We start from the raw sequence: 15,332 nt of genomic DNA on the forward strand, positions 1-15,332 counted from the left end.
GTGACTGAAAATAAACAACATGGACCCTGAAATTAAACAACTTCACCTTTTCAATGATGCCTGCAGAGGTCAAATCCCCAACTCCACTTCTGTGCACTTTCTCCTTGCATAGGTTGTTACTGGATGATTTAGAAAGATTGCAACGGCACTCCTTTCTTCAACTAAATCGCAATTTTGGGACTGCATAAAGGAAAATCTGACAACTAGATAGAATTTACACACCATAACAATATACTGATTTGATTCAATCCTTGAGGAAGACAGGATACTGTGCTAATCAAATCTCTGCCTAAACTACCTGGATTTCAAGAACTGTGTAACATTTATATCGATTAGAAGTAGGTTTATATTATGTAACTGTGTATCTGCAGTTATGAAGTGTGTACTCTGTGTTATTTAAACTCCCTGATCTGTGGCAAGAAAATCAGAGTTTTGTAATGTATATATGAAAAAAGCAAAAGGATATGTTAAAATGATAAATTATTATAATATGTGTATGTTCAAAAAAATAAAATGTTTATTGAAAGCTGATTCGTGTTTAGGGCACTTGTATTTGTAACATGTAAAAGCAACAGAAGTGGAATGGCCCAATGTAAAAGGTGGTTTTGGTGGTCGAACTGAGCAACTCCTTTGTGTGAACGGCACACTGTATGTAGCTAGCTGTAGCACGGTACACTTTGACCGTACTAAGAGAGGCAACTGGAAGCTGCTTTATAACGGATTTGCCTCGGATGTGGATCTGGCTATTATTTGGTATTTTTGGCATAAAGGACTGGTTCTAATACGCTGAAAATCCGACACCAAGAAGAGATCTTATAGAGCATTTGAACATCAAGAGCTGCGAGCCATTTAGCCACCATGTCACTTGTCACCAATCTTCACCACTGCTTCACTAACTTCATGTATTCAGTAATGTACACACATCAAAAAAAGTTTTGCATCACCCCTGTTCCCAGAACTTCTGCAGATAGACGTTGACTAAGGATATTGAATCACAGACACAGTCCCTTTGACTGTTCAGAGATGTCACTAAACCTGCCCAAACATGTAAACAACCATGCATGAGCAGCACCTATTAGACGGACGGGGTCTGACAACTGATCAGTTCCAGTCATTCCACCAGGAAGGAGGAACATGGCTCGTGTTGTCTGTAGTTCAACCATGCCTAGACAGTCAATACCGCAGTTTGATTGTGCCCGCATTGTTACTTTGTGCCAGGAAGGGCTCTCAGCAAGGAAAATGTCCAGGTGTCTCGGTATGAACCAAAGTGGTGATGTTCAGGCATGGAGGAAATACAGAGAGACAGGAACTGTCTATGACATGCCTCGCTCAGGCCGCTCAAGGGCTACTACTGCAGTGGATGACCGCTACCTATGGATTATGGCTCAGAGGAACCCTGACAGCAATGCCACCATGTTGAATAATGATTGACTGATTTGGCCTTGTAACACTAACCAAAATGGCCTTGCTGTGCTTGTACTGCGAACGGCTGAAAGCAAGGGGAAACTACAGCCATACTTTTTCCCAAGGGCATGCAGCTTTACTGTTTGGTTAAATGATGATGGCGTCCTCTTGGGTAAAATATTCCGGAGGTAAAATAGTCCCCCATTCGGATCTCCGAGCGGGGACTACAGAGGACGACGTCGTTATCGGGAGAAAGAAAATTGGCGTTCTACGGATCGGAGCGTGGAATGTCAGATCCCTTAATCGAGCAGGTAGGTTAGAAAATTTAAAAAGGGAAATGGATAGGTTAAAGTTAGATATAGTAGGAATTAGTGAAGTTCACTGGCAGGAGGAACAAGACTTTTGATCAGGCGAATACAGGGTTATAAATACAAAATCAAATAGGGGTAATGCAGGAGTCGGTTTAATAATGAATAAAAAAATAGGAGTGCGGGTAAGCTACTACAAACAGCATAGTGAACGCATTATTGTGGCCAAGATAGACATGAAGCCCATGCCTACCACAGTAGTACAAGTTTATATGCCAACTAGCTCTGCGGATGACGAAGAAATTGAAGAAATGTATGATGAAATAAAATAAATTATTCAGATAGTGAAGGGAGACGAAAATTTAATAGTCATGGGTGACTGGAATTCGATAGTAGGAAAAGGGACAGAAGGAAATGTAGTAGGTGAATATGGATTGGGGCTAAGAAATGAAAGAGGAAGCCGCCTGATAGATTATGCACAGAGCACAACTTAATCATAGCTAACATTTGGGTCAAGAATCATAAAAGGAGGTTGTATACATGAAAGAAGCCTGGAGATACTGACAGGTTTCAGATAGATTATATAATGGTAAGACAGAGATTTAGGAACCAGGTTTTAAATTGTAAGACATTTCCAGGGGCAGATGTGGATTCTGACCACAATCTATTGGTTATGAACTGTAGATTAAAACTGAAGAAAATGCAAAAAGGTGGGAATTTAAGGAGATGGGACCTGGATAAACTGACTAAACCAGAGGTTGTACAGAGTTTCAGGGAGAGCATAAGAGAACAATTGACAAGAATGGGGGAAAGAAATACAGTAGAAGAAGAATGGGTAGCTTTGAGGGATGAAGTAGTGAAGGCCGCAGAGGATCAAGTAGGTAAAAAGACGAGGGCTAATAGAAATCCTTGGGTGACAGAAGAGATATTGAATTTAATTGATGAAAGGAGAAAATATAAAAATGCAGTAAATGAAGCAGGCAAAAAGGAATACAAACGTCTCAAAAATGAGATCGACAGGAAGTGCAAAATGGCTAAGCAGGCATGGCTAGAGGACAAATGTAAGGATAGAGGCTTATCTCGCTAGGGGTAAGATAGATACTGCCTACAGGAAAATTAAAAAGACCTTTGGAGAAAAGAGAACCACTTGTATGAATATCAAGAGCTCAGATGGAAACCCAGTTCTAAGCAAAGAAGGGAAAGCAGAAAGGTGGAAGGAGTATATAGAGGGTCTATACAAGGGCGATGTACTTGAGAACAATATTATGGAAATGGAAGAGGATGTAGATGAAGATGAAATGGGAGATACGATACTGCGTGAAGAGTTTGACAGAGCACTGAAAGACCTGAGTCGAAACAAGGCCCCAGGAGTAGACAACATTCCATTAGAACTACTGACGGTCTTGGGAGAGCCAGTCCTGACACAACTCTACCATCTGGTGAGCAAGATGTATGAAGCAGGCGAAATACCCTCAGACTTCAAGAAGAATATAATAATTCCAATCCCCAAGAAAGCAGGTGCTGACAGATGTGAAAATTACTGAACTATCAGTTTAATAAGTCACGGATGCAAAATACTAATGCGAATTCTTTACAGACGAGTGGAAAAAACTGGTAGAAGCCGACCTCGGGGAAGATCAGTTTGGATTCCGTAGAAATGTTGGAACACGTGAGGCAATACTGACCCTATGACTTATCTTAGAAGCTAGATTAAGGAAAGGCAAACCTATGTTTCTAGCATTTGTAGATTTAGAGAAAGCTTTTGACAATGTTGTCTGGAATACTCTCTTTCAAATTCTGAAGGTGGCAGGGGTAAAATACAGGGAGCGAAAGGCTATTTACAATTTGTACAGAAACCAGATGGCAGTTATAGGAGTCGAGGGGCACGAAAGGGAAGCAGTGATTGGGAAGGGAGTGAGACAGGGTTGTAGCCTCTCCCCGATGTTATTCAATCTGTATATTGAGCAAGCAGTGAAGGAAACAAAAGAAAAATTTGGAGTAGGTATTAAAATTTATGGAGAAGAAATAAAAACTTTGAGGTTTGCCGATGACATTGTAATTCTGTCAGAGACAGCAAAGGACTTGGAAGAGCAGTTGAACAGAATGGACAATGTCTTGAAAGGAGGGTATAAGATGAACATCAACAAAAGCAAAACGAGGATAATGGAATGTAGTCGAATTAAGTAAGGTGATGCTGAGGGAATTAGATTAGGAAATGAGACACTTAAAGTAGTAAAAGAGTTTTACTATTTGGGGAGTAAAATAACTGATGATGGTCGAAGTAGAGAGGATATAAAATGTAGACTGGCAATGGCAAGGAAAGCGTTTCTGAAGAAGAGAAATTTGTTAACATCGAGTATAGATTTAAGTGCCAGGTAGTCGTTTCTGAAAGTATTTGTATGGAGTGTAGCCATGTATGGAAGTGAAACATGGACGATAAATAGTTTGGACAAGAAGAGAATAGAAGCTTTTGAAATGTGGTGCTACAGAATAATGCTGAAGATTAGATGGGTAGATCATATAACTAATGAGGAGGTACTGAATAGGATTGGGGAGAAGAGGAGTTTGTGGCACCACTTGACTAGAAGAAGGGATCGGTTGGTAGGACATGTTCTGAGGCATCAAGGGATCACCAATTTAGTATTGGAGGGCAGTGTGGAGAGTAAAAATCGTAGAGGGAGACCAAGAGATGAATACACTAAACAGATTCAGAAGGATGTAGGCTGCAGCAGGTACTGGGAGATGAAGAGGCTGCCCAAATAATATCCAGATATAGCTACTGTTATGCGGAGACACCATCAGTACTTCATTTAGCTGTGGAATGGAACACATTAGCTACTGAACACAAGTGAGAGTTGACCTGTGGCCACTAGACTTTGAAAAAGTGATGGCAAAGAAGATTCCAATTCGATAGGATAGTGTGAATAATTTTTGGACTTGTGACAAAGCCACCTTAATCAACACTGGGTTTTGGTGAAAGATTGGACTAGCTGAATTTTCCAGCAATTCAACAATGCCCAAGAGCATTCGAATGTCAACCTGGTCAATTAGAATTTTTTGCAACATCATAAATCAGACTATGAAAGATGTTCTTCATGGATTGCAGATGTTCAGGGATTGAGTAGGAAGTCTAATATTATGTGTGCTTGTGGGATATCATATGTGGAATGTTTAATTAGGGACATTGTAATTCGTCTCACCCCCAATACAGATGTACGCCCACTGACCTTAAGTCAGTCAGATCTGTGTTAGCAGAGGTGTTGCTTGTAGTTTATGCTTTTGAAATTTACCAAGCCACGCAAAAAACATTTTCAACTGATTTTGAAGTGTCTGTGATGGCCCTAGTGACGATTGGCAAAATGCTGTGGAACTTCTGTAATGTGACAGCCTGCCCGCTCCGTTCTACTCAGTTTCTTGAGTTTCAGAGATGTCACATATGATGTTTTTGGGTACTGCTTAGTTTGCCTGAGTGTTTCACCTTACATCCACATTGGGTTTACCCTTGTTGTGATGCTGAGTGCCGATAGTGTTTTTGTAAGGGATACACTGCAGAAGTATGTTAGTCTGATAGGAGATGTGTCTGTGATTCAGATCAACATTATTTCAGAAAGTGATCATGCAGTGGTTGCATGAAAAATACTGTTATCAGAAAATTAGGAATCTATCCATTATATTCTTACTTGATACAGGTGCTTCTGTCTCTGTGATCAATCATTCTGTATACTTTAGTATTGTCGACCTTTGGACAGTGTGCATTCCAGATTGTGGGCTTATGGGCAACATGAAGTTCTTTTTATAATGCAAACAAAGCTCTGTGAGATGTGTAAACAGATGACCAGGCCATTGCCTTTTCACATGGTCACTGATCTGCCTGTAGAAAATGTTTTGGCTTGATGCATGTTCAGCTTTTAGTTTTCTCTTCAATATACAGTTAATAATATCCAGCCTTCAGTGCCGTGTACAGAAACTGACACTTTATGTTCCCAGTTTGTGCCAGTGTGTAAGCCTGCTCTAGAGACAGTCTTAAATTTCAAGGACATTATTTTAAAACTTTCTATAGTGCTGTGTTTTTCTAGAGTCCACCATTCTATTGGCTATTCATGATGAATCAAAAATGTAATTAAACAGGTTGGAAAAATAGCAAGTGCTTTAACCTGTTCTTTATAGTCAGTGGGTTTCTTTCATAATGGTTGTATGTAAGCATAGTGACACCTGTCTGGTTGATTTTAAACTTAATGTCAGTGCTCAAGAAGAAGTGGATACACACCCCTTACCCCAGCTGTACAAACATTCTTCCAAATAAGATGTTGGCCTATTCTTTTTGAAGTTTGATGTGACAGAGGTTTTTTCCCCAGCTTCTGTTGACTAAGGAGTCAAAGAAAATCTTGGTATTAAATATGCCTTTTGGCCTTTACCAGTATAATAAATTGCCAATTGGACTCATGAGAGACCCCTTTCTTTTCCGAACAGTTGAGAACAGATAGAGTTGAACCTGATTTATACGCAACTCTGTTTTGCATAATTCTGATTTATGTGTAGAGTTTTGTCAGTCTTGGCAGAATGTAATTTAAAAATGTGTTAATTAAACATTATATATATGTGATGCATTTTTCGTAATTCAGTGTTATATGTAACAAATTCCAGAGAAAGAAATTGAGTTTTGCATATTTGTAAAGAGCATTACCGCTTTTAAAAAAAAAAAAAAAAAAAAAAAAAAAAAAAAAAAAAAAAAAAAAAGAAAAGAAAGCCCTATGGTACAGTCCTTAAAATTGTTGGTGTATACAAGTACAGTGAGCAATTGGTGCTGGTGCTGTGGAGACAAGGGACAAAGACACGGTTAGTCAGAGCAGGCGGCATGGAAATAAATACACTCTTGATGCTGTTGTTTTCAATACAAGAATTTCTTTCGTGGTAACAATTGAGAAGTTAAAAGTGGTTCTATCATTCAATCACTTTCGATTAGCCATGGAGAACAGAAAAAGGAAAGCTGCACACCAGGTCAGAAAGTAAAATTCATACTAAAAGTGGATGCTAATCCACACAAAACAAAATCTGAAATTGCTTTAAACTTAGGAATGTACACTCATCAGCAAAAGAAACAGTATTTTGAACACGTTTTTAAAACTGGGTGCAAAATGCAGTCATCAGCAAGAAGGGAGTTATGTAGATTTGGGAAAGGCACTTTTTACATGGTTCGAGCAAAAACTGGCTGCAGCTCTACTGAGCAATGGCAACAATCTGAAAGCAAAGATGATAGCTTTAGGTAGAAGTGTGAACATCACTGTTGATTTCAAGGCTTCATCAGGATGGTTACAAGGATTTAAAGATCGTTATGGAATCACAGTAAGAAAAATCTTTACTGAATAGAAAGCTGTGGATAACGTCATGGTGCAACACTGGATTGATGAGATTCTACCAGGTATCTTACCTCAAAGCATGTACGACTGTGATGAGACTGGTGTGTTCTACAGTCTGCTTTCTAGAAAAACATCAGCTGAGTAGAGTTACTCATGCCATGGAGGGAAGAAAAGTAAAATTCACGTAACAGTTAATCTTGTCCATGAATGCAGATGGATCTGACAAACTTTCTCCACTTTTGATTAGAAAATCTAAGAATCCGAGGTGTTTCAAAGGTGCAAAGATGACACGTACCGATTATGAATGCAATAGAAATTCTTGCATGGCTATGATTTTAATGGGACAGTGGTTAAAAAACTGGACATTAAGAAAAAGAGAGAGAATTCTTCTTCTTATGGATCTGCCTGCAGCACATCCACCCCAAGTAGTTTTGGAAAATGTTTGAATGCAGTTTTTCCCTCCAAATTGTGCCAGTGTTCTACGGCCACTTGATTCGAGCATTATTGCAAATTTCGAAGTGCATTATAGGAAAAAAAAAAACCTTGTTCAGTATTTGATAGCACTGACTGATGCAGGAAATTAAAATCTCTCCATTAATTTACTATTAGTCATGAAATTTATTTCCACTGTCTGGCAGTCCTCCACAATAAACAGCAGTTTCCGTAAAGCTGGTGCCTTACTGGAAGTTTTGCACGTTTTGATGATGATCTCACTGTGTACGCAAAACTACAGGATGAGGAGATTATTGCTGATGTGCATCAGCAGTGTGGTGATGATCGAGGACGTGGACCAACTTCAAGTGACAGTGATGGAGATGGAGATGATGACTTGAATCTTGAAACACTTAAACCAAGTGAAGTGCTAAGTGCAATCAATTTGTGCAGGCATTACATCAGTGTGAAAAGCTGTAGTAAAAAATTAATAAATTTGCAAAATGAAGTGTATACGCTTAATGCACAAAAAGTGAAACGAGCAAAATTATCTGATTTCCTTAATGCAAGATAAAGTTCAATATAATGTACTTTCTCTTTCATACTGTATCTTTATTGTTTGTACAGTGCAAAGTGCCAAATTACAGTACAGTAACTAATTTCTCTAAAGCAGGACCAAATAATATATTTTTTTTCTTTTAATACTGTACGTTATTGTATCTGTCTGACTTCCAAGTAATTTGAAGTTACAAGTAATCTCTTCTCTTTCTCTTGATATATGTAGGTATGAATCAGGTTCAACTCTATTCTCCAGTGCATCATCTGTCTTGATGATGTCCCATTTACACATTGTACAAATGAGGAACATCTACATTATTTGCTTTGGGATTTCTCTGCTCTTTCTGAAAAGGACTTGTGTCCGCCGCTCGTGGTCTCGCGGTAGCGTTCTCGCTTCCCGAGCACGGGGTCCCGGGTTCGATTCCCGGCGGGGTCAGGGATTTTCACCTGCCTCGAGATGACTGAGTGTTTGTGTTGTCCTCATCATTTCATCATCATCCAGGAAAGTGGCGAAATTGGACTGAGCAAAGATTGGGTAATTGTACGGGCGCTGATAACCACGCAGTTGAGCGCCCCACAAACCAAACATCATCATCATCATGAAAAGGACTTCAAGTGCAATTCTTCTGAATGTTAATTTTTTTTTCAACCTTCCATCACCTATCTAGGATACATCCTCAGTAAAGAGGATTTACTTAAAGGTGATCAAACATATGCTGGTTCGAAAGTCTGAAGGACCTCCAGCAGCAAGCATGGAGGAGATGAAAGGACCTAAATCCCATTGTCACTGGTTGGATGCTGGAGGTTGCACCACTGTTGCAGAAATCCCTCAGATGGCGAAACTGATGCTGGATCTGAAGGTGATTGTGATGCCTGCAGAGCAACCCCCATGCCGTCACTACCAGAGCTAACTGACCTCCTCGTCACACCAAAATTGACACCTTGATCCAATACTGTGTCCACCCAAAGGTATGTGCCCAGACGGGAGCACTCACACAAAAGGATGTTGCTTCTTTGATTTGAACAGGCAGCACTAATGAAAGGCTGTCCAGTGCCCCTTAAGAACGCCCAGGCAGCGACCCCACTGGATGTAGTTATAATGAGGGGTATCCATAGCATTGCATGATCCATTGATACATGCCATGGAATTAGAAGAAAATCATTCTGAGAATATGTTGAAATTTGCCTTGCAAATACTTCTATGTCTTCTAACACTGTTTTCATCACAACACACTATTTATTGTCTAAAATTTTTTGTGATTTTGTGTAGGATATGTAAGCAATATTGACCTTGCATTTTAGTTCATGTTGTCACCACCACCACCACCACCACCACCACCACCACCACCACCACCACCACCACTATTGAATAAATGTGTTTCTGTCCCCACAAAGAACACCCATTGCTAGAAATTTTTGTTTTATTCATTAAACAGGTTTTGATAACTTCTTTCTTTGTTTTATTATTTTATGTAAAATTGTTTTTGTACTGTGTGAGAGAAGAAAAGAAAGACTTTGTTTAGAATTTTGAACTGTCAAGGGGCCCGGTCTTGGAAACGTTGGAAACCACAAGAGAGAGAAATAGAACTCTGTTTCTCATTTTGTTTGCGTTGAACCATTACATTCAGTGATGAGAGTCAGTCTGTATCAACAAAATATTAAATTATATTGATTATTTGCCGTAGTAAACAAGAAAATTTGCAGTATAAAATAGCTTATTACATGTAAATTGTGTTCTAGATTGGTGCAGATGGAAGACGGAGTCAGATATATTTGGCCCTTTCAACAGCAGCGGAATTTAGAGATCATTTATCAACATTTAGTGACTATTATGCATCTTTAGGCCCTCCAAACCCAGAAAATGTACCAGAAGATGGAAAATTAAAGTCAGAAATGATGATAAAAGATAACAGACGATACTACCTAGATCTTAAGGAAAATTCTCGTGGACGGTTTTTAAGGGTAAGTATGTGTACTGTAAGTTCCACACACCTGATAACTGTTGTTAATGTTGGACAGTTTTGCGTACATTTATTGATTGACAGGTTTCATGTTGTTTTATAGTGATGATTTTATCATCTAATTATGAATGAAATTTGGTCAATAATGTAAAACTTGATAACACTGTCTAAAACTAAAGAGCAAAAAATATTGGTTCGATTTCAAAAATTACTTATTTATCAGATATTCAGTTTTTTAAGGTTCCCATTTTTACGTGTCTTCCTCTTCAGAAGTATGCAAGTGACCGACTGGGGATTGGGTGTTTGTGTAGTCCTTATTGTTTCATCATTTGGGAATATGGTGAGACTGGACAGTGAAAATATTGGGAATTCATACAGGCACTCATAACCATGGTGTTGAGTGCCCCACAAACCAATCATAACCAAAACATAATTGTCATCATCATGCACACAATTGCCATCACTGGGAGTTCAGACCAGAATGCAGCTGTCACTTAGAACGAAAGCAGCAATCTGTAGGGGGTGGGGAAAGTGAAGGGATAGTGGGGGGGCGGGGGGGGGGGGGAGAACACTGTCTGTTAAACGTCCAGGAAATACACAGGTGGGGGAAAAGAAGAGCACTGTCTGTTAAAATGTGCAGGGAATAGACGTAGGCATGAAGACTGTGGGGCAGAGAGATAGGGGGGGGGGGGGCTGGTAGAGTGGAAAAAGAGAGGAGCAGGGAAGGGGAAAGACAGGTGGGAGCGTTGGCAGAATATGGCACACAGTGAGGTGTTGGGCGTATATAGGGAGGAGGCGATAGGAGAGAGGGGGCATAACTGTTGCCTGGAGGATGTGGTGGCCATAGGTTACCCAAAGTTGAGGCCAGGATAATTCTGGGAGCAGAGAATGTATCGTTAGGGTCACTTCCATCCGCACAGTTCAGAAATGCTGGTGGTGGAGGGGAGTATCCCGATCACTCAGGTTGTGAAGAAGCCATTGAAATCGAGCATGCTATGTTCAGCTGCATGTTGTGCCACAGGATGGTCTACTTTGCTCTTGCCCTCAATTTTGCAGTGGCCATTCATCCTGGTTGCTAGTCATACAAATGTAAAAAGCTGTGTAATGATTGCAGCAGAGCTGGTATATGACATGGCTTCTTTCACAGGTGGCTCAGCCTGTGACTGGATTGAAATAGGAAGCGTGGGGTAGGTGGAATGGGCAGGCCTTGCACCTAGGTTTTCCCAATGGATATGATCCCTGTGGCGAGGGGTTGGAATTGGGAGTGGTGTAGGGATGGACTAGAATGTTGTGGAGGTGGAGTGGGCAACAGAACACCACTTTAGGAGGGGTGGGTAGGATCTTGGGTATGATATCCCTTATTTCAGGGCATGATGATAGGTAATCAAACCCTTGACGAGGGATGTAGTTCAGTTGTTCTGGGATGGCATTCAATTATGAAGGAGGCACTCCTTTGTAGCTGGTTCTTGGTGTGGTGGGAAGATTTGGGGTGTGTTGGGATATCTGTTTGCAGACTATGTCGGGGGTGGGGGCAGGGTAGTAACACAGGTTACAGAATATGGCAAGCACTCATTTGTGATCACTTAAAAATATAGATTTTTTGGTGACTCACCGGAATGCACTAGGAGGCTGACCCAAGTGGCCTCTATAAGTGGACCTGTGAACTGCATGGACACGCACTGTCTGAAATCACATGCATAACAAATTAAGATATATCACTTCTCCCTTCTAGGGGCTTGGAAAACAACATGCATATGTAAAAACACTAGGCACAAAAAAATGCATAGTACGGAAAAAAAAAACAGTGATCCCACAAAGCAGTGATATTATGAATCAAGAAAACACCAGTGACAGCACTGATGTCCATTTCATCGCCCAACGGCTGCTGCAGCATGTGGCTAGCAGTCACCAGCAAGTAGTACAGAAGTGATGAGGAGCCTGCTGCCCCCTCCGCCAGTGACAGTGGTGGAGGGGAAAACTGGCTGTGTGATGTAGAATGAAGGCAGTCAGCACTGGCGCACCATGGAATCCCAGTCACAACAGTAGCATAGGAAGCGGAGTCACGCTTCATGGTGTCACTCATGCAGAGATGGAGCCTGCCTGCCTCCTATTGCGAGAGGCGTACTACAGCTGAAGTCCCAAGACACGAGAAATGGGTGGCGGGGGGAGGGAAAGAGGGGGGGAGAGAGAGAGAGAGAGAGAGAGAGAGAGAGAGAGAGAGAGAGAGAGAGAGAGAGGTGGGGGGGGGGGGGGGGGGGGGGGGGAGATAGGTGGGCAAACCCTGTCGAATTTTATAGACGAGATTTTTGTTCTGCAAAAAGGTTATTATGTGTGATTATAAAACATTTAACATAATTTTACAATAGATTGACTTCAGCAACATATGCTTATTATTATGTGCATGTATGTAACAATCTTTGTTGAAAATGGGAATGATTTGCACTTTTTTCCAATCACTTGATACCCCTCGCTGCACCTTTAATGTAACATAAAGTGCTATTAGGGTAGAAGAAATTCAGCCTCGCTTCCCCCCCTCCAACCAACACCCCCCCCCCCCCCCCTCCTGTATAATCATTGTAAAATTTCTCCAGTATCTCATCTAATCCAGTTGCCTTTCCACTGTTGAGCAATTTAAGGTGGTTTGCTATTATAAAATATCTTATCTCAATATCTGTCATTTCAGCAGTAGTGCAGTCTGCTGCATTGAAGCAGATTCAAAAAAGTGAATTCAGTAATTTTGCTTGTGTCAATAGGGTAGGTAGCTGTTGAGGCCAAATAGTCATTAGTAGATAACCTCTGTTACAAGTGGCATAGATCACTTACATTAGGCCTGTCCTGATAATGCATTGCACTGTCAGGATTGTCTTTCATTTTCTTAGCTCCTTGTGGGAACACAATGACATCCACCAAGTCCCTAAAATATATATTTCCAGATGGTTAGGGGGTATTTTCAAGTGCAATCAGTACATTTTTCTGCATGATAAAAGCCACCACAAAAAATTGTCACATAAAACATTAATCAGGGGAAATGGCAAAATATTGTAACTAAGAATTATGCAAAGTGCAAAAGTTGCTGAACTTGACTGTTTGAGAAGCACAGTGATATGTTTCTTTGAGTTGAAATCATCATCAGAATTTACACCCAAAAATTTGAAGCATTCTAATTTGTTGTTGTTGTTATGCTGTTTGTTACACAGAACTGAATAAATTGTGGTCATTTCAATTTTTTTCCTTAATAGAAGTTAAGGGAGAGTTCATACGCAGAGAACCGCATATTAATTATGGGAAAAACACCAAATTATGTAAGATGTATATTAGGCTTCGCAGGCCTCAGGTGGGGTATTATACTACTTCGCTTGATGTTAAGTCCCATAGTGCTCAGAGCCACTACTTTGCTTGATAACTAATATTTCCATTGTAATGTCACAAGAAGAAGTATCTCTTTATACACTGATCTGAAGAGGGGGATTTGCAATCCCAAGAAAGAGTTGTGAGACAAAACAAAAGTTGGTAGGAGTGTTTCTACATCTGAAAGGTAATCTCTCTTCAGATTTTGTGCCAGTTGCATAAGACTGGCACTAGTAGCGCCACTATCAGCATGCAAATCGGGTTGATTGGACATGGTAAGTCGATGTTAATCAAGAATGCCTTTGAGGTGGCAAAGACACCTTTAACAACACCTGACTGAATTTGAATGAGGTTGTGTAATAGAACTACGAGAAGCTGTATGTTCCTTCTGCGATACTGCAGAAAGACTTGGCAGGAATGTAGCCACTGTACATGACTGTTGGCAGCGGTGGTCACGTGAATGTACAGTCACAAGAAGACTGCGCTCCAGACAGCCACGTGTCTACTACAGAGAGGGATGATGATCATGTTCTCTGTATGGCTCTGGTGCATAGTACTGCATCTGTAGCAGCTATATGAACAGCAGGTGACACCACAGTGACACAGCAAACTGTTACAAATCAGTCACTTCAAAGATGGCTACGATCCAGATGCCCTGTAGCATGCATTCCGCTAATCCCAAACCACCGCCATTTTCGACTTCAGTGGTGTCAAGCAAGAGCTCATTGGAGGGCAGGGTGGAGGTCTGTTGTGTTTTCTGATGAAAGTTGGTTCTGCCTCGATGCCAGTGATGGTTGTGTGTTGGTTAGGAGGCCAGTTGAGGTCCCGCAACCAACCTGTTTGCATGCTAGACACACTGGACCTACACATAGAGTTATGGTCAGGAGCGCGATTTCATGCAACAGCAAACGTTCTCTCATGGTTATCCCACACACCCTGACTGCAAATTTGTGCATCTATCTGGTGATTTGACCTGTTTTGCTGCCATTCATGAACAGCATTCCAGGGGTGTTTTCTAACATGATAACACTTGCACACGTACTGCTTTTGTAATCCTACATGCTCTACAGAATGTTGACATGGTGACTTGGCCTGCTTGATCACCAGTCTGTCTCAGTTGGAGCTGGTATGGGACATATCAGACAACAACTCCAATGTCATGCACAACCAGCCTTTAACCATCCCTGTATTGACGACCCAGTGCAACAGGCTTGAAACTCCATCCCATAAACTGTCATCTGGCACCTTTACAACACAATGCATACACATTTGCGTGCTTGTATTCAACATCCTGATAGCTACACCTATTATTAATGTTCCAGCTTTTCACATTTGGAATGGTGTATCTCGCATTTACATTAGCCTGTGACCTTGCAGTGTTAATCACTTAAATACATTACCTAGACTAATTTATTCCCAAAATTTCATTAATCTGCTTTTTTTTCTTGGTGTTGCAATTTTTCCCATCAGTGTATGTTCCTCTCGTACATCAGTGCAAATTTAGAGTCTCCCCATTGTATATTAAAAAGCTTAAAATCTCTTAGAATTAGGACTAAGCTACTGAAGACAAATCACAGCTAACCGGTTTGGAGCATTTTAACAGTACTGAGCTAAGAGAAATTTGTCTAAAGTATGAATGCCTATGGCTTCCTCTTGTGGAACATAAAGGTAGTTGGTTCCAGGCAGCTGATGGATGAAAGCTCCAGGAGAAATAAGAAACAAAGAAAATTTTTGAGTTAGAAAATCAGTAAAAAAATGCCGTGAGGTGCAGACCTGTAGTTGTGTTACGTTTTAACACCTTCATTTTACTAAGGAATCTGGGAGCTTGGTTTCATTATGCCATTTTCTGCTTTGTGACCACCTTCATGTTCGTTTACAAGTTCCAGACATTCTGGAATATAGTGGTCTCAGTGCAGGAATGATTTCCATGGCTGAAATTTTGTTTGGAGTAGAATGAGACAGTA

The 15,332-nt window shown here is 40.7% G+C and overlaps 1 protein-coding gene across 2 annotated transcripts in view; it reads left to right on the forward strand.

The window, feature by feature from the left end:
* LOC126184926 (transcriptional activator protein Pur-beta) overlaps positions 1-15,332 on the forward strand; it is a 345,282-nt gene that overhangs the window by 307,310 nt on the left and 22,640 nt on the right. For both annotated transcript variants that reach the window (XM_049927598.1, XM_049927599.1), the window contains one exon: positions 9,800-10,021. In XM_049927598.1, the coding sequence (XP_049783555.1) occupies positions 9,800-10,021 (222 nt within the window). The remainder of the gene's footprint in view (positions 1-9,799; positions 10,022-15,332) is intronic.

This window comes from Schistocerca cancellata, chromosome 4 (genome assembly GCF_023864275.1).
Source record: "Schistocerca cancellata isolate TAMUIC-IGC-003103 chromosome 4, iqSchCanc2.1, whole genome shotgun sequence".
Lineage (NCBI taxonomy): Eukaryota > Metazoa > Arthropoda > Insecta > Orthoptera > Acrididae > Schistocerca > Schistocerca cancellata.